Here is a 24,792-nt window from a genome sequence, read left to right on the forward strand (position 1 = left end):
ATGTATCACACACAGTAACGTAACGTTAGTCAATGTATCACACACAGTAACGTAACGTTAGTCAATGTATCACACACAGTAACGTAAAGTTAGACGGTGGTCAGCAGCACCGCGTATTTTAGCCACCTACAAAAAGACAAACATAGTCAAATAAAGGTCAGTTAAAATGTATACTATATTAAGAATATGTGTACATATTGCATAGGGTCCTGACATCTAAAAAGTACAACTCTGTTCATTGTTATGTTCATATATTTGTTATGTTTTTCATGTGTACGCACACATAAACACACATACAGTATGAGATGAGATCAATGAGATAAGGTAAGAACATGATAGAAACTGCTGTGGAACTAGTTACAATGCAATATGCCATTGAAATACAATGTTAACACTTTTGTGCAAATAAGTACAGTTGCACTTGTTTTATTCAAATGTGTTTATTCTGTAAAGGAATGAGTTACATGTTTAAAATGACTGGTTAATAGTGCTATTTTGAAGTGCAATGTCAGCACTATCTTTTTCCCTGCAATTTCAAATGCACTTGTTTTAATAAATAAATACAGCATTTTAAAAGCATACACAATCTGTGTAAATATATTAGTCTGTGGTTAAACGACTTGAAAGGACTCGAAACTCAAAATGCAGGACTTGGGACTTGACTTGAGACTTTCCAGTCTTGACTTTGGACTTGACTCGGACTTGCTCTGTCTTGACTCGGGACTTGACTCGGACTTGAGGGCAAAGACTTGAGACTTACTTGTGACTTGCAAAGCAATGACTTGGTCCCACCTCTGCTATAGTATAGTATACTATAATACTTTATTGATTCCTTCAGGAGAGTTCCCTCAGGAAAATAAAAAATATGATTGTTTATGTGTTCAAGTCAGTACAAATTGTTGTCCTATCGCATTTTTGTGCATTACAAATTCAAGCGCGATTCGGGGGATGATGTAGAAGCTAGCTTATCTCTTGCTGTAGCTAGCTTTTACGGCTAATACCGAAGTATGCCGATCTGTTACTAAGCTAGAAAAATACTTCTTAGGTGTTCGCTCTTACAATAACAATGTCGTTGGTTATTATACAGGTTACGGAACGTAAATAAAGTATTGTTGACGGTTTTTGAATGCATTTTTAAAGTGATTCAGAAGTAGAATTAAATGCTCCATTAGCTGTAATGCGGCAGCACGGTGGAAGAGGGGTTAGTGCATCTGCCTCACAATACGAAGGTCCGGGGTTCGATCCTGCGCCCGGGATCTTACTGTGTGGAGTTTGCATGTTCTCCCCGTGACTGCATGGGTTCCCTCCGGCTTCCTCCCACCCCCAAAGACATGCACCTGGGGATAGGTTGATTGGCAACACTAAATTGGCCCTAGTGTGTGGATGTGAGTGTGAATGTTGTTTGTCTATCTGTGTTGGCCCTGCGATGAGGTGGCGACTTGTCCAGGGTGTACCCCGCCTTCCGCCCGAATGCAGCTGAGATAGGATCCAGCGACCCCCCGCGACCTCAAAAGGGACAAGCGGTAGAAAATGGATGGATGGATAGCTATAATGCTAGCCGCCTAGAACAAGCCTCAACAAAAGACGAGAATGGCATATTCAACTCAATGGCAAAAACAACTTCCTGACCACGGAAACACACCTAGGACAAACAGAAATACATGCATGACAGAAGAGACTCGGAGTGTATAAAAACAAGCTATAACAACTGGACTTCACAATTCAAGGTTAAATGTTACATTTAAACAAGTTGGATTGCATTATTGAACGAATTAACATTTACTACCACTTGAACGAGGGATGTTCGATAATGGCTTTTTGCCGATATCCGATATTCCGATATTGACCAACTCCTAAATTACCGATACCGATATCAACCGATACCGATATCAACCGATACCGATATCAACCGATATATACAGTCGTGGAATTAACACATTATTATGCCTAATTTGGACAACCAGGTATGGTGAAGATAAGGTACTTTAAAAAATAAATAAATAAATAAAATAAGATAAATAAATTAAAAACATTTTCTTCAATAAAAAAGAAAGTAAAACAATATAAAAACAGTTACATTGAAACTAGTAATTAATGAAAATGAGTAAAATTAACTGTTAAATTTAGTACTATTAGTGGACCAGCAGCACGCACAATCATGTGTGCTTACGGACTGTATCCCTTGCAGACTGTATTGATATATATTGATATATAATGTAGGAACCAGAATATTAATAACAGAAAGAAACAACCCTTTTGTGTGAATGAGTGTGAATGAGTGTAAATGGGGGAGGGAGTTTTTTTGGGTTGGTGCACTAATTGTAAGTGTATCTTGTGTTTTTTTATGTTGATTTAATAAAAAAAATAAAAAAATAAAAAAATAAAGATACCGATAAAAAAACAAAACGATACCGATAATTTCCGATACTACATTTTAACGCATTTATCGGCCGATAATATCGGCAGGCCGATATAATCGGACATGTCTAACTTGAACACAGCGGTATTGATTCAAATGTGAAAGGTCCCTATCCCTACTTAATAGACACTGAAGCTGGATCCTACGCCAGCTCGATTTAAAATGGAAGATTAAGGAGCAAACCGTTAAATGTTTAAACTATTATTTAACACATTTCTCCAGGTGAAAATGTGTGTCAAAATCCAATGTATCCATCAGTGCGTTTAATGTTATCTTTGTGTGTTTTTCAACTTTTTTTGAGCCAAGGCACATTTTTTTCATTGAAAAAATGCGGCGGCACACCACCAGCAGAAAACTTTAAAAAATGAAACTCAGTAGCCGATATAGACAGTAAAACTTATTATGAGTTTTTGGTGTTTTCCTGTGTGTAGTGTTTTCGTTCTCCTATTTTGGTGGCTTTTCCTGTTTTGTTGGTATTCTCCTGTAGCAGATTCATGTCTTCCTTAAGCGCTATTCCACGCACCTGCATTGTTTTAGCAATCGAGGCTATTTAAGTTGTCGCTATCCTTCTTTGCAGGGACATTGTTGATTGTCACGTCATGTTCGGATGTACTTTGTGGACGCCGTCTTTCCTCCACACGCTGTAAGTCTTTGCTGTCGTCCAGCATTTTGTTTTTGTCTACTTTGCAGCCAGTTCAGTTTTAGTTTTGTTTTGCATAGCTTTCCCTAAGCTTCAATGCCTTTTCTTAGCGGCACTCACCTTTTGTTTATTTTTGGTTTAAGCATCAGACACCTTTTGACCTGCATACTGCCTCCAGCATATTGTGATCATGACAAAGTAGCTACCTGCTGCCACCTACTGATATGGAAGAGTATTACATGGTTACTCTGCTGAGCTCTAGACAGCACCGACACTCAACAACGGCACATTATTTGCGGATTATAATTACTGGTTTGCAAAAAATATTTTTACCCCAATTAGGTGAAATTACATAATCTCCCACGGAAAAACACTGTTGTATATAGTGACTCCCAGAGAGAAAAGACCGTTCATAAACAGTAGCACTTGAAATAGGGGATGAGCAGAGATGCCATTGCAAATGCAGCTCTGTCCACTGACCTACCGGATCACCTGGCCAGCAGAGAGCAGGCGTATGTGTGTAGACACTGGAAGTGGGAGGCCATTTCTCAGCCAATTAAGCTGCGGTGCAGGGGAACCAGCAGCGACACATTCGATGTTGACTGAGCTGTCCAGGACTGCTGTCATCTCCTCAACTTTTTGACTGTTTCCTTCGATCACAGGGGGAACTGTGGGCGTAAGTCCATTAGCAGGAAAGTCAATACAGTTGGAGATGATGAAGATGTTGATACTGCATCTGTGTTTGACCAACCATATATATTCAAGTTGAATATCCGGTCTTCTTCTCCTGCGCTATTGGAGGCAACGCAGGTGTACTTGCCACTGTCAGTGGTGTGTGAGGCAGTCAAAGTGAGAATGCTGCCATCTGGGCTGATCCTGAAATATAAGCAGCGCAAAATTATCATCCTATTAGCGTCTTAATGGTTTTTTTAAATGGCGTTTAGTGCTGCACCTTAACCCATTATTCCCTGCTTTGTCGATGACTTTCCCATCCTTTAACCATTTGATGGTTGGCGTTGGGGATCCCTGAACTTGACAAACCAACTGTATGCTTTCATTGAGCAGGACTCCGATATCACTGGGCAGCTCTGACCCTGAGATACTGGGAGGGACTTAAAGTGTACAGCTGGTATTAGTTTCAGTCGAGTTGAATGCATAGTACAAATGAAACACAATAGCTTTGCCCAGGTACCTTGTATGGTGAGGTAGTAGTTTTTCTGAGCGTTGCCTTCCACATTGGAGGCCAAGCACGTATACGCGCCACTGTCTGACACCTGAGAACGAGCAATCTGGAGCTTGCTGCCTCCAGAGAAGATGTGCATTTCCAAAGAACCTGAGTTTTCTAAACAAAAGTACACTCATAAAATTTGTATCCCATCATAGGAATGTGACAAATCCATGCATTTATGCTAAGTTGTGTAAACATTTTCATTCATGCGTATCATTTCAAATAGGGGTGTCCCGATCCAATATGCATATCAGATATTGGTCCAATATCAGCAAAATATTAAGTATCGGATTATGTCGGCTCGCATCTAAACTCTCCGATATATGCGCTCTGATACAAGCAGTCTTGTTTGCTTGTGTGAAGCTCGACAGCAGTTACGAAATAAATGTCCTCCAACAAGCACACTTGTGTTTTAGTGAAGTCATTTGCAAAAGGAAAAGATGGAGACTATAAGCTACTAAGAGCTCACAGCTACACAAAAGCTAAGCACACAAGCTAGAACTACATCATAAGTATCCTTAAAGGAACAATATTGGTGTCTAAAACACACATTTAAAAAAAATAAACTACCGTATTTTTCGGAGTATAAGTCGCTCCGGAGTATAAGTCACACCGGCCGAAAATGCATAATAAAGAAGGGAAAAAAACATATATAAGTCGCACTGGAGTATAAGTCGCATTTTTGGGGGAAATTTATTTGATAAAACCCATCACCAAGAATAGACATTTGAAAGGCAATTTAAAATAAATAAAGAATAGTGAACAACAGGCTGAATAAGTGTACGTTATATGAGGCATAAATAACCAACTGAGAACGTGCCTGGTATGTTAACGTAACATATGATGGTAAGAGTCATTCAAATAACTATAACATATAGAACATGCTATACGTTTACCAAACAATCTGTCACTCCTAATCGCTAAATCCCATGAAATCTTATACGTCTAGTCTCTTACGTGAATGAGCTAAATAATATTATTTGATATTTTACAGTAATGTGTTAAAAATTTCACACATAAGTCGCTCTGGAGTATAAGTCACACCGCTGGCCAAACTATGAAAAAAAACTGTGACTTATAGTCCGAAAAATACGGTACAGTTGCATATTACTTACAGATACAAAGTCTCTAAGGCAGACGCGTCTCCAAAGTATCCAGTAAGAAGCGGGTCCGCCGCATTCAACTTTCTGCGTCATGAATTATTGTGGCCACTACATGTCGTCAAAAAAAAAATTAACACTCCACTTCAACTTAGAGACGGCATAAGTCCATTCCAAGCACTTAATAATAGATATATTGGGGTTTTTCATGGCTACCATTCTTCTATGTTTGAGTAATTTCGGTTGATCAAACCTTTTCTAATATTCCACACTAAAAAAACTAATAAAAGTCTGTATAATTCTTGCTAGTATCGTATCCAATCAATATCGGTATCGGCCATAACTCAAGACTCCAATATCGGTAACATATCAGAAGTGAAAAAGTCCGGGACATCCTTAATTTAAAGACAACTTTACCCAATGGTTGTCCATTTTTTAGCCATGTGAGACTGGGAAGAGGGATCCCTGTAGCATCACAAGCGAAGGTCACTGGGTTACTAATGGTTTCCACAACTTTCTCCTCAGCTGGGCCATCAATACTAGGAGGAACTACAAGTGACGTCAAAATAAAAGTCCTACATTTGTTTCAAAATGTAGCGCATATCAAAGAAACTATGACCTTAAGTTGCATACCATAAATATTCAAGTGGAAGTTCTTGTCCGCCTGGCCAGCAATGTTGGTGGCCTTGCACACATATTGTCCCGTATCAGACACCTGAGAATCAAATCCATATAACAAAGTAATTGAATGTCACTGTAGAGGACGTTGTTTCTCAAGACGGCATATGTGATTTTGCATTCCAAGTGACAGCTGCTATATCATTCTGAGAACCAGCGTCCTCTGCAATGGACATTTGTTTTTGGTCTATTTATTTTCTCAGAGTTATACATTTCGGGTGGAAAAAAACATGCATAACACAAATGTCCACTGCAGAGGACACTGGTTCTCAGGGGCACATGTTCTTTTGCATTTCACGTGACAGCTGTGATATCATTCTGAGAACCAGTATCAGTGGACTGCCAGAGTTTTGTCCAAAATGTACAACCTTTTCAAAGAAATAGACCAAAAATAAATGGATCCTGGTTCTAAAGGGGATATGCTGCTGTAAAGTCATGAGAAGGAAAAAATAGGGTTTCACTACCATTAGAAAGGAAGGTGTAGCTTTTTAGAGGCAGGGTAACACAAATGAGTCTCACCTCTGAGACTCTGATCTGAAGCTTGTGACCCCCTGCCAGCATGCGCAGGTTGTCTGATTCTGTCACCGTCCTACCATTCTTGTACCAGGTGACAGTGGGAGGAGGTACCGCATTGGACTCACAGTCAAGAGTTATGGATTTCCCAGCCAGTACAGTCCAAACCACAGGAGAGTCCCCGTTACTGTCCCGGATACTCGGAGGAACTGAGAGGCCAAGAAGCATAGAATGTTTTTACTCTCACTTTTTAAGTCAGGAAATGAGACTTCATTCATGCACTCAGTAGTCTACAGTACTGACCAAAGACGGTGAGGTAGATGCTCTTGTAAGCCTCTCCTGCTGCATTCATAGCAGCACAGGTGTACTTTCCTCCATCTGATACTTTGGCTTTCATGATCTGTAAAGTACGACCACCTACAGGCGCAAATTAAGATGTTAAACATTTAAATAATTTCCCATGTCCTTAACATAATGAATGTGCAGTACCCGGCATAATCAGTGCATTGGTGTTTCCCTGAATTGGACCCCTGTCATTTAACCAACTCAATGTAGGAGGGGGGAAACCAGTTGCTTCACACGAGAGAGATGCAAAGTTGTTGACCACCACTGTCACATTCTCAGGATTCAGGCCTAATATAGTAGGAGGAACTGGAAGAAGAAAGATAGTAGCAGAGTTGAATTGATTGAAGAAAAAACATAATTTTATACGACTCTACTTCACAACGGAACCTCGATCTACTGACCCCTCATCGTACGAACTTTCCAATTTACGAACCATAGAAAGAAAAATAATATGCTCTGGTGTAAAAACCTTGCTTCCATGTACAAATGTTTCATCCACCCTTTGAGTGCCTGCAGCGATGACATTTTGTGCCCGGCAGCACATCCATTGTGGGCGGGCTGATCGATCTCTGGTGCTCATTCAGTCAGCACAGTGCTGCTGTTAGCTACTGTGCTACTTTGTGTGCTTTTATATTTTTTTCCTCTAGTTTCGCTAGCTCAATATGTGTACAAATAAAGAAACGGGCAAGTGCTACGTGGTTTGAAACAGTCAGGAAGCATCCACAGCGTTGTCGACGCTGCCACCGTCCACACCCCTGGCCTTCGCTGAACGCCGAGAAGACTAACCGACAAAGTAAAGTTGATTTTTTAATAGATTTTATTTCTAATCATTGTAGTGGCCTGGCTTTTAAAGTTAAGGAATTTTGTGATTTCAAACTCTGAGTGCACCACAATGCTAGTGACAGCGTGTGTGCATGTCGGCAGGGCGGCTAAAAATAAAGACAGTTCAGCTCGTTTTTGTTATTTTGACTTCGTTATTGTGGAGGTCTTGCTCCTCCGGGTTCTCTCGACCACCAATGACGGACATGACAGCCGTGTTCATCTTTGTGAACAATGATTTATTTTGCAATAAGTTGTCCTTTTTGTGCTTTTCAGCCACGTTAAAGTTTTTCTCGCTTTCGCTCACGCTCGTGCTCGTTCTCCACCATCAACAACCCCCTCTCCTTCCCGACTGCTGCCTTTAACAGAGCGACAGGTGATCAGACAAACACTCACAGCTGTGTCATCTACGCACCTGTCACTGATCTCGAAGCCGGTCCTGGCACACCCCGCTTCGCTGCAGGTCCGCAGGCCACGCCCCCCCACAGTTATTAAAGGGGAACTCCACTTTTTTGGGGAATTTTGTCTATCATTCACAATCCTTATGTAAGACAGGCAAACATATATTTGCCTTTTTTTTAATACATTCTAACTAGTAAATAAATGCGATAACAAGTCTGCTTTCAATTGAGCATCTTTAAGTGTCTTTCTTGCCATTTCCTGGTCTAAATTGGATGGAAGTTGACCAACTTGTCGGATTATGTCCTCATCCTTCTAATATGAAGGTGAGATGCATTATTTAGGATCTAGAATAAACTTTCATGAGCTCTGAGTTGAGAAAGCAGCTCACCTCTCCTATCCTAAGCAAGTTAGCTCTCTGGGGTCACAGTGCCGCTATAAATACGGTAGTTTGTTTGCATTAGCGCTTATAAAAACAATATCGCCAATACCGTATTTTTCGTGTAAGTCGCACCTGCCGAAAATGCATAATAAAGAAGGAAAAAAACATATAAATCGCACTGGAGCCCGGCCAAACTATGAAAAAAACTGCGACTTATAGTCCGAAAAATACGGTACTTGGTTAATATTCAGGTCACGAAATGTAAATACCGTATTTTTCGGAGTATATAAGTCGCTCTGGAGTAAAAGTCGCTCCGGTGTATAAATCGCACCGGCCGAAAATGCATAATAAAGAAGGGAAAAAACATATATAAGTCGCACTGGAGTATAAGTCGCATTTTTGGGGGAAATTTATTTGATAAAATCCAACACCAAGAATAGACATTTGAAAGGCAGTTTAAAATAAATAAAGAATAGTGAACAACAGGCTGAATAAGTGTACGTTATATGACGCATAAATAACCAACTGAGAACGTACCTGGTATGTTAACGTAACATATTATGGTAAGAGTCATTCAAATAACTATAACATATAGAACATGCTATACGTTTACCAAAAAATCTGTCACTCCTAATCGCTAAATCCCATGAAATCTTATACGTCTAGTCTCTTACGTGAATGAGCAAAATAATATTATTTGATATTTTACGGTAATGTGTTAATAATTTCACACATAAGTCGCTCCTGAGTATAAGTCGCACACCTGGACAAACTATGAAAAAAACTGCGACTTATAGTCCGAAAAATACGGTAAGTATTGTTGGAGTATTGTCGCGGTTTTTGGATGGTTATTTAGAGGGCCTAATGGGTGGAATGGAGAATCTCACATTGACTCCATTGGAAGCTGACTTTTATTTCACTTACGAGTTAGAATGTCTTAAAACAAATACATTTGTCTTTTTGTCTCTCATAATGATTGTGAACGATAGGCAACATTCCAAAAAAAGTGCAGTTCCCATTTTTAAGTAGAATATTGATCCATTAACACCTTATGTTTTGTTTGTATACACAACTGTTAAGTGCTTTATATTGTGATAAAAATGTATAAACTTTTTTTAATGAAATCAGGACTTTTGTTGGAGCTGGAACCCATTATCATATTTACATTGTTTTTAAAAGATACATTTGTTTCAAAATATGACATTATCTATTTATGAACCCTGTTTAAGAGCCAGTTAAGTTTGTAAATTGAGGGTCTATTGAAATGTGTCACAAAAATTCCAGGAATTGTGTAATCGCTCTGGAGTCTGAAAGACTTCCCTCGCCTTCTGTGCTATGCCTTCATTCACTTCTTCAAGGATCCTCTGCAACTGGCCATCTTTCTGTCATCCACGTCTTCAAAATAAGGCCTCTTGATGACCTCCTCGAGTTTGAAAACAGTCCTGGAACTTTTCTGACACGCTTTGTAAAACCTCAAGATAAATGTGAAGTTTTAACGGACTGTCGACATACCGTGAACATTGAGATTGAACGATTTTTCAACGCTTCCAGCTACATTGTCAGCCACACACACATAGCGTCCTGTGTCAGTCACTTGAGCAGTCAAAACCTGAGATAAAGACACAGAAAGCATGATATGAGATGCGAACATGAATTGGATACAATGTAGCATATAGACATGTTGATAAAAATGGCTGCTACCTGAAGTGTTCTGCCATTGGACAAAATCTTATGAGGTCCTTTGGGGCTGACGGGGTCGCTGTCCTTAAACCAGGTGATCTTAGGGGCTGGGTTTCCGTCCACATGGCATTCCAGTAATGTTGTTTTATTCGCCAACACGGTCACCTCATCAGGCAAATCGCTGTGTGTTCCTCGTAAAGTTGGGGGCACTGATGCGAGACATAAAGAAACCGGGGTGGAAAAAACTCACCAAAACTCGTCATAGTCCAAATTCAACCTACTTACGTAAAACTCTAACGTCATACTGAATTGAGTCTTCTCCGGCGTCATTGACAGCCACACATGTGTATCTGCCAGCGTCCTCTGCCTGAGCCCTGGGGATCTGTAGAACTCTTCCCCCTGTGAGCAACAACTGACATATTGGCATACACCCTTTCTATGGCAGCTACTTCCTGTCTCTGTCTCACCTGGCAGGATCAGAATGTTGTCATTGGAGGCCAGTGGATGCCCATCTTTGAACCAGGTGAGTGTCGGAGGGGGGACAGCATTGGTCTCGCAATACAAAGATATTGGATTATTGAGTATCACATCGCGAGCGTCTACTCCGAAGCCAAAGGGCGATGTTGAGTCACCAGCTCCACCAGGTTTGCTGAAATTAGGAGGAACTGGTGGAAAGACAGAGCTCCTTTCAGTATTGTAAGACTAAATTAATTGGCTTACGGTTATATGGTTAGAAGTAGGGGTGTCCTGATCCGATATTTATATCGGTCTGATATCAGCATAAAAAAAAACTAAAAAAAAACAAGTACTGGATGATATTGGCTTGCATCTAAAATCCCAGACATAAGCTCCGATACAAGTAGTCCTGCAGAGAGTTTACTTGTGAAAAGATGGACAGCCAGTTAACATCTAAATATCCTCCAATAAACATACAAGGTTGCTATTTTTAAACATAGTAGGCAGCATAGGAGCAAGCAGAGACACAGCAACTAAGCACACAAGCTCGACAAACATAGTAAGTGTCCTAAATTGAACAATGTTGCAGTCTAAACCAGTGTTTTTCAACCACTGTGCCGCGGAGTGCCGTGAGATACAGTCTAGTGTGCCGTGGGAGATTATCTAATTTCACCGATTTGGGGTAAAAAATATTTTTTGCAAACCAGTAATTATAGTCTGTAAATGATGTGTTGTTGAGTGTTAGTGCTGTCGAGAGCTCGACAGAGTAACCGTGTAATACTCTTCCATATCAGTAGGTGGCAGCAGGTAGCTAATTGCTTTGTAGATTTCGGAAACAGCGGGAGGCAGCGTGGAGGTAAAAGGGTGTCTAATGCTTAAACCAAAAATAAATAAAAGGTGAGTGCCCCTAAGAAAAGGCATTGAAGCTTAGGGAAGGCTATGCAGAACGAAACTAAAACTGAACTGGCTACAAAGTAAACAAAAACAGAATGCTGGACGACAGCAAAGACTTACTGTGGAGCAAAGATGGCGTCCACAATGTAACATCCGAACATGACATGACAATCGACAAAGTCCCCACGAAGAAGGATAAAAACAAAGTAGATGCGGGAAATATCGCTCAAAGAAAAACCTGATACTGCTCCAGGAAAATAACAAAAAAAGAGAAAAAGCCACCAAAATTGGAGCGCAAGACAAGAACTAAAACACTACACACAGGAAAGCAGCAAAAACTCCAAATAAGTCACGGCGTGATGTGACAGGTGGTGACAGTACACCTACTTTGAGACAAGAGCTATATTGATGCATGGTTGGTTATGGTTTAAAGTCATATCCAACAATTGCGACAACGACTTTTTACTGTCAACTGAGTTTCGTTGTTTAATGATTTCTGCTGGTGGTGTGCCTCCGGATTTTGTCAACACAAAAAATGTGCCTTGGCTCAAAAAAGGTTGAAAATCACTGGTCTAAATCATCACATTTGTCAGTACAAACAAGTGTCAAATAAATATAGTTTGATATTACTTACACATACAAAGTCTCCAAGACAGAAACATAAAGTATCCGGTAACAAACACGTCCCCATCAATTTGCTGCATCAGAAGCTGAACTTGTTTTTTTTTTACTGTGGTAACGAGGTGTTGCCAAAAAAGCAGTTACCACTCCACTTCAACTTGAAGACAGCATAAGTCCATTCCAGACGGTCAATAAATAGGTAAGTATTATTTATAACTACCATTGTTCTCTGTTTTAATTTGAATAATTTCACTTGATCAAGCATTTGGTAACATTCCACACTACAAAATAATAAAAGCATGTACCGTATTTTTCAGAGTATAAGTCGCACCTGCCGAGTATAAGTCGCACCTGCCGAAAATGCATAATAAAGAAGGAAAAAAACATATTTAAGTCGCACTGGAGTATAAGTTGCATTTTTTGGGGAAATATATTTAATAAAACCCAACACCAAGAATAGACATTTGAAAGGCAATTTAAAATAAATAAAGAATAGTGAACAACAGGCTGAATAAGTGTACGTTATATGACGCATAAATATCCAACTGAGAAGGTGCCTGGTATGTTAACGTAACATATTATGGTAAGAGTCATTCAAATAACTATAACATATAGAACATGCTATACGTTTACCAATCAATCTGTCACTCCTAATCGCTAAATCCCATGAAATCTTATACGTCTAGTCTTGTACGTGAATGAGCTAAATAATATTATTTGATATTTTACGGTAATGTGTTAATAATTGCACACATAAGTCGCACGCCGGCCAAACTATGAAAAAAACTGCGACTTATAGTCCGAAAAATACGGTACTAAGATCCTTGTGGATATTGTATCGGATTATTATCGGTATTTGACAAAACTCACAGCCTCAATATCGGTATTGTATTGGAAGTGAAACAGTTGCATCGGGGCACCCCTAGCTATAAGTATCGTCATCACTTTTGTTGAAAATATTTTAGATCCGCAATTATTGGGATTTAAAAAAATACACAAGTTTGTTAAGTCGTCTCAGGCACATTATCATCAGTCAACCCGGTTCACCTTGTATATTTACATCAAAGTCCTTCTCGTCCTCTCCAGCTACATTCGTGGCGACGCAGGTGTAGCGGCCTGTGTCGGACACCTGAGCATGTTTGATCTGAAGGATACGGCCGTTAGCTGTGATGGACACATGCTCATCTGCCCGAAGGATCTACGCAGAAGAAGCATCAGATAGAGGAAAAGGGGAGGGAGAAGTATTGTTTATTTAGACATAAATACCAAACCCAAAACCAGTGAAGTTGGTATGTTGTGTAAATCGTAAATACAAACAGAATACAATAATTTGCAAATTCTTTTTAACTTATATTCAATTGAATAGACTGCAAAAACAAGATATGTAATGTAACTGAGAAGCTTGTTTTTTTTGCAAATAATCATTAACTTACAATTTAATGGCAGCAACACCAGTGCAAAAAAAGTTGGCACAAGGGCATTTTTACCACTGTGTTACATGGCCTTTCCTTTTAACAACACTCAGTAAAAGTTTGGGAACTGAGGAGACCAATTTGGTGGAATTCTATCCCATTCTTGCTTGATGTAAATCTTAAGTTTTAGGCTTCATATTGCACCACACATTTTCAATGGTAGACAGGTCTGGACTACACGCAGTCCAGTCCAGTACGTGCACTCTTTTACTATGAAGCCACGCTGTTGTAACACGTGGCTCAGCATTGTCTTGCTGAAATAAGCAGGGGCGTCCATGGTAACGTTGCTTGGATGGCAACATATGTTGCTCCAAAACCTGTATGTACCTTTCAGCATTAATGGTGCCTTCACAGATGTGTAAGTTACCCATACCTTGGGCACTAATACACCCCCATACCTTCACAGATGCTGGCTTTTGAACTTTGTGCCTATAACAGTCCAGATGGTTCTTTTCCTCTTTGGTCCGGAGGACACGACATCCACAGTTTCCCCAAAAATTTGAAATGTGGACTCGTCAGACCACAGAACACTTTTCTACTTTGCGTTAGTCCATCTTAGATGAGCTCGGGCCCAGCGAAGCCGGCGGCGTTTCTGGGTGTTGTTGATAAATGGCTTTCGCTTTGCATTGTAGAGTTTTAAATTGCACTTACAGATGTAGCGACGAACTGTAGTTACTGACAGTGGCTTTCGAAAGTGTTCCATGTGGTGATATTCTTTACCACACTGATGTCGGTTTTTGATGCAGTACAGCCTGAGGGAACGAAGGTCACGGGCATTCAATGTTGGTTTTCAGCCTTCAGATTCTCTGAACTTTTTGATGATATTACGGACCGTAGATGATGAAATCCCTAAATTCCTTGCAATAGCTGGTTGAGAAATGTTGTTCTTAAAAAATTTGCTCATGCATTTCTTCACAAAACGGTGACCATCGCCCCACTGTGTTTATATTATTCACATGTAAAAAATACCTAAGTGTTTATTGTCTATTGTGAGCGAACTGTGGTGCTGAATTTCCCCCAGGGATCAATAAAGTACTTTCTATTCTATTCTATTCTATCCTTGTTTGTGAGTAACTGAGCATTTCATGGAAGCTGCTTTTATACCCAATCATGGCACCCACCTGTTCCCAATTAGCCTGTTCACCTGTGGGATGTTCCAAATAAGTGTTTGATGAGCATTCCTCAACTTTCTCAGTCTTTTTTGCCACTTGTGCCAGCTTTTTTGAAACATGTCGCAGGCATCAAATTTCAAATGAGCTAATATTTGCAAAAAAATCAGTTTTCCAGTTTGAACGTTAAGTATCTTGTCTTTGCTGTCTATTCAATTGAATATAAGTTGAAAAGGATTTGCAAATCATTGTATTCTGTTTTTATTTCCGATTAACACAACGTGCCAACTTCACTGGCTTTAAGTTTTGTACATTAAAATAAAGAAGTTGACAGGGCCTTGGTACCTGTGCGTCCTTGTACCACTGCAGTGCTGGAGTTGGAAAGGCCTGAGCAGCACATTCCAGAGTAAGTGTGCCGTTGACTTTGACCTTGACATCTTTAGGGGCCAGTCCTTCGCCTGGGATATCATTTTTATTAATCTGTGGTGGAACTAGAGGCCATAGAAATAATAAACAATGAGGAATTCAAAAGGTTAAACCTGTTTTAAGGAACCATGTATGATGTTACACAACAAGCCTAAACGGACCATGGACTTTGACCTCAAAGTGTTTCAGTGTCTCTCCAGCCTCATTAGTGGCGACACAGGTGTATCTCCCAGCATCCTCTTCTTTTGCACTGAGAATCTGCAGCGTGCGCCCACCTGTGAAAGGATGCACGTGAATAACAATATTTGATAAAAACTCAGGTAGTAACTTAAAGGGGACCTATGATGATTTCAATCTATCTACATTTCAAACACTTCCTTTTGGTGTCGATAATATTGATTGCAGGGCTATTCAACTGGCAGCCCGGGGGCCAAATCTGGCTCAGAAATCCCACCATAGCGACCCAAGAGTTCAGTTCAAAACTTGGAAAGCAAACATTTTTGCAGCAAATTCCTAAAAAACACTAGAATGCTCCTGTTGTATAGAGGAACTTGGACTTCTGTAAACACATCGGCAGATCCTTGGATTGACATTTTAACCTTGCAGCAAACATAGAATACTGGGGTCCAAACTTGTGAGTAAGGCGTTCCTCAAGGAACCCCTTTAAGTCCTCTCCTTTTTTGGCGGTTACAATTTTTTTTTTTCATAATGTGATTTATGTAACTAAGGTGTTGATGTAGCTTGTTTGCTTCAGATGCAGTCAGTAGTCATTTGTTCAACTTCTTTAATTATACTAAATGTGGCCCCTAAACAACGTTCCCTCTAAGGTGCGCACCTGTGCAATTGCGCACTGCTCAAGCGTCCTCTGCGCACGGCAAATCTATGCCACGCACAAAATCAAATAAAAAAATAAGCGCATAACAATTTTCGACACACGGACACGACGGAGAAAACAGTTTTCGTCATTATTGTTCAAATATTGTAACGTCTGTCGAGACGCTTTGAGGACATGAATTCCATTGATCACTTTACTGAGCAAAACTCTTTATTGTCGGCCATAAACACATCACCAAAACATTAGTAAAAAAAATTATATCTAGCAAAACTGGTCATTTTCAGCAGTACAAACCAGACCAAAAGCAACTTTGTTATATCAACAGCAGCCGCTCGCTCTTTCTTACTTGCGCCAACACATGCACATATGGCACTTAGCTAGTGATGCGTTTACAGCCACACAAAAAGTCGGACAACTCCAACACCACACATAAAGTGTCATTGCAGGTCGTTACACTATGATTTACCAATCAAATGTGTGCTTATTCTAGTGTCATTTATTAGGAATCTTCATTTATAAATATTAATCATGAAATGCTGTTAGTATATTAAATAAATACTAATAAAAATATATTTTTTACAAACAGGAAGTTGCAGGAATGTACACATGATCCCCTGCTTACATCTCATTGTACAACATGTGAATGTTTCAATGGGAACTAAATGCAATGTCTGAAAGGGGTACAAATTATTTCCAAAGCAGGACCTCCACCCAGACAAACAATACAAGTACACAGTTCATGAAAAACAATATTTTTTGTTATTGTCATTGTAAGTGGGCCTAAACACTTATATTAAAAAATCATCTCATGGAAATGACTGCTGTCATTTGATTATAATAATAAGAGAATGTTGTCTGTCTATCTGTGTTGGCCCTGCGATGAGGTGGCGACTTGTCCAGGGTGTACCCCGCCTTCCTCCCGAATGCAGTTGAGATAGGCTCCAGCACCCCCCGCGACCCCGAAAGGGACAAGCGGTAGAAAATGGATGTATGGATGGAGATTGAATTTGTTATTTAGTCAGGTTTGGGACAGGTGTGCTGCTGGTGTAGCCACAGTGTGCACGTCTGATGTTGCTCACATGGGCTCCGCTGAATGCTCAGGGAGTTTTTGCATTTGCTCACACACATGAAAAATTAGAGGCAACATTGCCCCTAAAACAATTTAGTTGAACATCCCTGATTTATTGGATAAGCTTTGGTGTAAAATGTACTTATATTTTGCACCACACTCATTATAAGCCATTTTTTGAGTCCGTCTGCAAGATGTCCTTTGAAACCACACCACTACCCTCTCCAAAAGTATCAAAATGTATTTTTAAAATTGTTTACATTGTTTAAATATATATCTTGAAGTCGTCAAAGCTATTTTTTTCCCCAGACACAGTCAAAAATGGAGCCTGCAGTGCCTCAGACTGGAAGTCTCTGCAGAGAGTGGTGAGGACGGCGGAAAATATCATCAGGACTCCTCTTCCTCCTATCCGGGAAATCGCAAAAAGCCGCTGCCTGACCAGGGCTCAGAAAATCTGTAGAGACTCCTCCCACCTCCACAAAGGACTGTTTTCACTGCTGGACTCTGGAAAGAGGTTCCGCAGCCCCCGTAGCAGAACCTCCAGGTTCTGTAACAGCTTCTTCCCTCAGGACATAAGACTCTTGAACGCATCATAATAATCCCCTCATTTACCCCCAAAAACGGATGAACTCGCTGGAATATAAAGACAATATAACATACATCCATAAACGTGAATGCATATGCAAAAGTGCAATATATTTATCTGTACAGTAAATCTATTTATTTATATCTGCACATTATTGCTCTTTTATCCTGCACTACCATGAGCCAATGCAACGAAATTTCGTTCTTATCTGTACTGTAAAGTTCAAATTTGAATGACAAGAAAGGAAGTCTAAGTCTAAGAAAATAACCTTCACAAACATTATATAAATTAACTCGGTCACAATATTAGGTACACTTGCAAACTCTTAGATCGATTCAGACTCTGTATTTAAAAAAAGCTGTTTCTAGCAAGATGAAACTAATAATTTATCCTTCACTTCTTCACAGCTTTGAAGCGGAGGGGAGGTGCGCCTCCTTTCTGTTTGAGAGCTCTACATGTGGCTTGGCATTGTTTTGCTGAAATAAGCAGGGGCGTCCATGATAACGTTGCTTGGATGGTTTTGGGATTTGTATATCACAGTATATTTTTTGGTTGGAGGGTGTCAGTTTACTTCGAACATGCATACAATTACACTGTAATACATCACATATTTCCAGCTGTTTCATTACAGCGTGTCCGAAAAGGAGTCAGAAGAAACAAAGCTTATTTAATCTGACCAATTTATGTATCATAGCAGTTGTAACCCTTTTGTTTGTTCTCTTTTTGCAACGCAAATGTGAATAAATAACTGAATATACAATGAGTAAGTAAATGGTTGTTAAATACATGAATAAATAAAGTTGTCATAAATGAAAAAAGATAAGTAATTTATGGTTCACCTATGAGATGGGTACGATTATCAGATTTTTTAAATAGTGTTTAAGATGTTATCAAGATTCTTCTTATTTGTGCTTTGTGAATACTGAGTTTGAACAGGTTCAGGGGCGGTCCCCACACCTGGGGTCCCCTCCAAGGTTTCTCATTGTGTCATTAGGTTGAGTTTTGTCTTGCCCTGATGTGGGATCTGAGCCGAGGATGTCATTGTGGCTTGTGCCACTCTTTGAGACACTTGTGATTAAGGGCTATATGAAAAAACTTTGATTGATTGATCATTGATGTAATGTCTAAATAAGTACATCCACCTTGCGGCAATGTCAAAACATAGCCAGACTGTAAAAGCTCGTAAACAGAGGCATCCAAAACTCACGGAAGCTTCCGCCACCTTGTTATTTGATGCTTTTACATGATTTAACACGGTATCCAACATTGTCCATCCATCCATCCCTTTTCTACCGCTGGTCCCTTTTTTGTGGTCGCGGGGGGTGCTGGAGCCTATCTCAGCTGCATTCGGGTGGAAGGCGGGGTACACCCTGGACAAGTCAATACCTCATCACAGGGCCAACACAGATAGACAGACAACATTCACACTCGCATTCACACACTAGGGCCAATTGAGTGTTGCCAATCAACCTATCCCCAGGTGCATGTCTTTGGAGGTGGGAGGAAGCCGGAGTACCCGGAGGGAACCCACGCAGTCACGGGGGAGAACATGCAAACTCCACACAGAAAGATCCCGAGCCCGGGATTGAACTCAGGACTCCTCAGGACCTTCGTATTGTGAGGCACATGCACTAACCCCTGTTCCACCGTGCTGCCATCCAACATTGTAACATTTATAAATCAGAAAAGATCAAATTCATCATAAGTCCCCTCTAACGTCACCAAAACATCATGTGTTGACTGTAATGGCTTTTCTTTTATAAAAGGCAGGCCAGTCAAGTAACGTTGAGAGCAATTCAATCTTCAATGAATGTAAAAACACACCTGGAAGAACTCGGACGCTACGGCTGGACTCAAAAGCAGTGCCGTCTTTGAGCCAGGTGATCAGTGCAGGAGGGTAAGACTGAACTTCACATACCAGAGAGGTGGGGCTGCTGAGCGTTACTGTCACCTCCTCTGCGGAACCATCCGGTCCTGACCCAGCAATGGTGGGAGAAACTGATAGGAATAGAAGACAGTAAAGATACAGAACATGGAAATATTTGAATCATCTTTGTGGTTTGCTGCGTACGTACCCAGGACATTGAGGTTGAAATGGCGACTGCGATCCCCTGCACTGTTCGATGCCAGGCAACTGTACCTGCCAGTGTCAGCCACCTGGGCACCAGAAATTTGGAGGTAACGACCATGAGACAAGACATGGTGGCGCCTGTCAGGTAGTAGTCGTTGCCCGTCTTTTAGCCATTTAATCTCAGGAAGTGGGTTACCTAACAACAGAAGTAGACTTTAGATTGGTAGAGAATGATGGCGATATACAAAGGGTGTTTGTGTGATTGCACTATAAGTGATACAGTGGGGAGAGTTGATGACCCTCTGTTTTTGTTTGCCCATTTACAGTGCTATTGAATCTTGTGACACTATGTCAGAGATTCTCTTTCTTTTTCCTCATCTGTGCAAAATGGAGGTGCCAGTATGAATGAATGCACAATTGCACCAAGTAAAATTCCTAGTTTGTGAACCCGTTCTCAAACGATGGTAATACAAACTATTCTGATTCTGAATGAAATGAGTTTATTTTGGTCATATAATCAACCATTTTGTGTGATCAATTTCAATTCAATTCTCATATTGCACATAAATGCCACATCGCATTTATGTTTGGCCCCAGAGGGCCGCATCTAACAGTGAATACTATTATTACACTATTTTTTTAATGCATTTTATCAGTAGATTTTTTAAGAACTAAAATGTCCAAAAATATGGCAATTTACGATAATTGAATCTCTAAATAAAGTGTATATTACTGTAAATGGAAAAACAGTACTACTGTTTTCATGGTAAAAAAAAAAAAAAAAAAAAAAAGGCAGCTCAGTTGCCAGAATTTTACTGTAACATTTGCATTTGTTTTTTTTTTACTGTAAATAAAAAACCCAGCAATTTTACAGTAAAATGTTGGCACCTGAACTTTGTTTGTTTATTTTTTTTTACCGCAAATCAACAACTGTAGATTTTTCGGTGTATTACTCTAAATGCCAAAACGGCACCACAGTTTATTACAGTAAAAAAAAGTACTGTTTTTTTCATTTAGAGAAAAATGCTGTAAAACCCACAGTAAATTTCACAATTTTACCATGAAATCTATTGCTACTTTTACATTGCACAATTTGACAGATTACTTGCTTCAAAATCATTATTATTAGTATTTATTTATATTTAAAAAATGGTTTGAATGTTTGATAATATATTTTTGCATCATTAGACAATATTTCAGTTAACATCATTTGCGGTTACATGGAGTGCATATATTTTCTCTCTCTCCCAAAATGGTAAGAAATAATACATTTAGTAAGAGAAGTTACAGTACTTTATTGATACATATTATTTCCAGGCTTTCGAGGGCCAAATAAAATGAAGTGGCGGGCCACATCTGGCCCCCGGGCCTTGAGTTTGAGACCTGTGATCTATGGGATGAAAGTAATTGTTACTATATTTTATAATTTTTTATTGTTTCACCTTTCAAGGCTTTGCTAAACCTTAACAAAGAACTACATGTCTTCAACTCATCATCTGACACACGTGATGAGTAAATAATCACAGTGCACAAATAATTTTTATAGTTATTTTGTCCAACATCCTTGTGGCGCCTCCTTATCGAAACCCACTCTGGGCAATTGCCCACAAGGCCCATAGCTAAATCCACCACTGGGTGTTCAGATGAATATAATATTTACCTGAGGCCTCACAGGTCAGAGTAATGTTATGCTTCTCCTTCACTTTTGTGTCAGTAACACTTTTTTCTGCCACAAAGCTCGGTGGAACTATTGTGTTCAAGCAAAAAAAAAAAAAAAAGAAGAAAAATCAAATTGTTAAATTGTGTCTCTCCAAATACAAAAAAAATGTTATTCATTTACCGAGGATGTCAAGGTCAAAATCCTTCTTCCCTTCGCCAGCACTGTTTGATACAATGCAGGTGTACCTCCCAGCATCCTCTACTGCAGCGTGCATTAGACGCAGGCTCCGCCCACCTTGAGATGAAACGTTCAACTTCATTATCACATTTTGCCATCAAAACATTTTGGAATGTTCTTAAAGAAATACAAAAAGTTCCATTTAAACATTAAATATAGCATGCAGTGTTTTTTTCATCACTGTTCTGTTCTTTTATAGTAAAGTTTGCATAAAATGATTTCTTGACAACTTTTATCAGGGAATAATTGGACCCAACTTATACATAAACTAAATATATATAAAAGTATTTAATGGTGATGATCTAATTAGGGCTGCAACGATTAATTTACTAAATCAATGAATTCAAATAGACATAAGACAAGGTTTCTCATTGTATCCCATTGGGTTGAGTTTTTTCTTGAACTTTTGCAGCCCTTTGAGACACTTGTGATTAAGGGCTTTGATTGATTGATTGAAAATATTTGATTGTTTTTTGTTGCTTTGATATGTGTTTAATAGGAAAAATAACACAGACATTGTTGCGGTAATTGTGACCCCAAGATGCAGGACTGTTGGCCACAATGTACCCTCTAATTTTATTATGTGTGTGCAAATGCAAAATCTCCATGAGCATTCAGTATTCATATTTACTGATATCGGTGATTTGGTCCACTTACAATGCAATTAACGGTGTTCTTCATTAGCTATGTACTAGTATTGTATGTCTGGGTGGGGGTCCTACTTTGGAAATAATTTGTAACCCTTTCAGAGATCACATTTAGTTCCCCTTAAAACATTCTCATATTGCACAATTAGATGCAAATATTGGATAAAGTGTACATTCCTGTAACTTTCTGTCTGTAAAATATTATTTGTATTAGCATTTCTGTAATCTAGTAGTCACAGCATTTAAAGTGAAGTGAATTATATTTATGTAGCGCTTTTTTTCTCCAGAGACTTAAAGCGCTTTAGATAGTGAGACCTATTATCTACATTACGGGTCCCCAAACTACAGCCCTCGGGCCGGATCCGGCCTGCCAGCGTCCAAAATCAGGCCCGCAGGAAGTCCCAAGTTAAAAAAATGAATAAAATAAAAAAATAAAAAAATAAAAAATGTTTTTAAATAATGAAAAAAAAAAAGTCTCTGTGTCTCCAAGCCGTTCAGGCAAATCATATTGTCTAAAAATACATTTTCCCACAAATGACGTCACATCATCGCGCTCGGAATATATATATATATATATATATATATATATATATATATGTTGTTGGGGAGAGGGAAGTCTAGGCTTCCCTGCTTAGGCTGCTGCCCCCGCGACCCGACCTCGGATAAGCGGAAGATGATATATATATATATATATATATATATATATATATATATATATATATATATATATAGTGATGCTCCAATGTTGAAAGTTAAATTTCAATGTTTTGTGCATTTATAAGAACAATGAATAAGGGTCAACAGAAAAATCCTTGCTTATTTCAACTATTTTTCCTAAAAGACGCATTAAGACTATAAAGTGTGTTTTATTTGATTTCTCGATTAATCAAACTAATCAATCGATAGCCTACTCGATTACTAAAAATATCGGTAGCTGCAGCCCCTAATCCAGATCATGATAGCCTTTTAAAACAGCTGTCTATGTTTTACTTACACTCAATTTATATTGTTTTGTATTCATTGTGGACAACATTTAGTAAGAATTTGATTGTGCAAGAATGTCCTTATTGTGCGTGTGACAATAAATACTTTCAATCTTGAATCTCTAGGAGAACTAGAATCAACAAAACCTTATCAAAGATTACCTGAGAGTACACGAACAGAACTGCTCCCTTTAATTGGCCGACCGTCCTTAAGCCAGGTGATGGCCGGGAGAGGAATGCCAGAAGCCTCACAGCTTAGAGCAACTGGATTCTTTACAACAACACTGACATTTTCTGGAAATTGAAACGGACCAATAATAGTTGGAGGCACTAGAAAACAGAGAGAAAATAAGTAGATGAGTAAACTAAAGCACATTGGTGTTAAATGTCACGAATGAGATTAGATTCATACCATGCACACTGATGTCATGCTTGCTGTCCACCTGCCCTGCCACATTAACAGCAATACAGGTGTAGCGTCCCGTATCTGCGACTTTTGCATCTTTAATCTGCAGCACCCTCCCCTCATTAAGAACCTTGGCACCATGCTGGCTTGTGATGGGCCGTCCGTCTTTTAGCCAAGTGACTGCTGGTCGTGGCACACCGTCTGCGGCGCACTGCAGCATCAGATCACCTCCTTTTGTCACAATAACGTCATCCGCATCTTCCTCGCTGCGTCTGATGGAAGGCCGGACTTAAAAGTGAGAGGAGGACATGAATTGGTACACATTGGCTCACTCATAAGTGGTTTCAAGCACTAATGTGTTTAGTGGTTACTCAGAATGCTATCACATGACAGTACAGTAGATGCCCGGGGGTTAAGATCCGGGACTCCTCGCCATTAGCAAAACACAGCAGAGCAATGCGGGATTTAGAATATTATCATTAAATGAGCAGAGACAGTTCAGTTTTCTATCGCTTTAATAGAAATCAGCCATAGCTAACAACCTGAACAACAATAACTTTAACTGCACTGCAAAAAGTCAGTGTTCAAAAACAAGGAAAAAAAATACAAAAATTAGGGGTATCTTATTTGAACTCAGCAAAATGATCTGCCAATAGAACAAGAAAATTTGGCTTGTCAAGACTTTCCAAAACAAGTAAAATTAGCTAACTTCAATGAACCCCAAAATACCTTAAAATAAGTATATTCTCACTAATAACAAGTGCACTTTTCTTGTTAGAAAAAAAAAAGAAAGAGACCTTTTTGCTCAATATATTGAAAAATATTCTTAAATTAAGTAAATGCTAGTGCCATTATCTGGACTTAATGATATGAGCCCGGCATTACTTTTCTTGAAACCAGCAAACTCATACTAAAAATTAATTTATTGTTCTTAATGGAAAGGCAACCGCTTGTTACTCTCGGGGTCTACTAGCCGCTCAGGCAAATCATATGGTCTAAAAATGCATTTTTCCATCGATAACATGACATCATCGCGCCAAGTGTGTGCTCTTTCTTTAGTGCGCATATATACAGCCCGGCCCCCGGCCAAACATTTTTTTATTGTAATTTTGAAGAA

The 24,792-nt window shown here is 39.4% G+C and overlaps 1 protein-coding gene across 2 annotated transcripts in view; it reads right to left on the reverse strand.

Moving 5' to 3' along the window:
* Nucleotides 1–24,792, reverse strand: part of hmcn1 (hemicentin 1) — a 282,829-nt gene that overhangs the window by 79,972 nt on the left and 178,065 nt on the right. For both annotated transcript variants that reach the window (XM_061975788.2, XM_061975787.2), the window contains exons 45-66: nt 23,682–23,963; nt 23,432–23,599; nt 21,583–21,696; nt 21,403–21,489; nt 19,747–19,938; nt 19,496–19,669; nt 15,343–15,456; nt 15,101–15,246; nt 13,222–13,372; nt 10,671–10,868; nt 10,489–10,602; nt 10,225–10,412; nt 10,036–10,132; nt 7,068–7,229; nt 6,882–6,995; nt 6,585–6,787; nt 6,021–6,102; nt 5,805–5,936; nt 4,252–4,401; nt 4,012–4,171; nt 3,811–3,935; nt 3,544–3,727 (exon numbers count right to left, since the gene is read on the reverse strand). In XM_061975788.2, the coding sequence (XP_061831772.2) occupies nt 3,544–3,727; nt 3,811–3,935; nt 4,012–4,171; nt 4,252–4,401; nt 5,805–5,936; nt 6,021–6,102; nt 6,585–6,787; nt 6,882–6,995; nt 7,068–7,229; nt 10,036–10,132; nt 10,225–10,412; nt 10,489–10,602; nt 10,671–10,868; nt 13,222–13,372; nt 15,101–15,246; nt 15,343–15,456; nt 19,496–19,669; nt 19,747–19,938; nt 21,403–21,489; nt 21,583–21,696; nt 23,432–23,599; nt 23,682–23,963 (3,337 nt within the window). The remainder of the gene's footprint in view (nt 1–3,543; nt 3,728–3,810; nt 3,936–4,011; nt 4,172–4,251; nt 4,402–5,804; nt 5,937–6,020; nt 6,103–6,584; nt 6,788–6,881; nt 6,996–7,067; nt 7,230–10,035; nt 10,133–10,224; nt 10,413–10,488; nt 10,603–10,670; nt 10,869–13,221; nt 13,373–15,100; nt 15,247–15,342; nt 15,457–19,495; nt 19,670–19,746; nt 19,939–21,402; nt 21,490–21,582; nt 21,697–23,431; nt 23,600–23,681; nt 23,964–24,792) is intronic.

The sequence above is a fragment of the Nerophis lumbriciformis genome, linkage group LG14 (genome assembly GCF_033978685.3).
Source record: "Nerophis lumbriciformis linkage group LG14, RoL_Nlum_v2.1, whole genome shotgun sequence".
Taxonomy (NCBI): Eukaryota; Metazoa; Chordata; class Actinopteri; order Syngnathiformes; family Syngnathidae; genus Nerophis; species Nerophis lumbriciformis.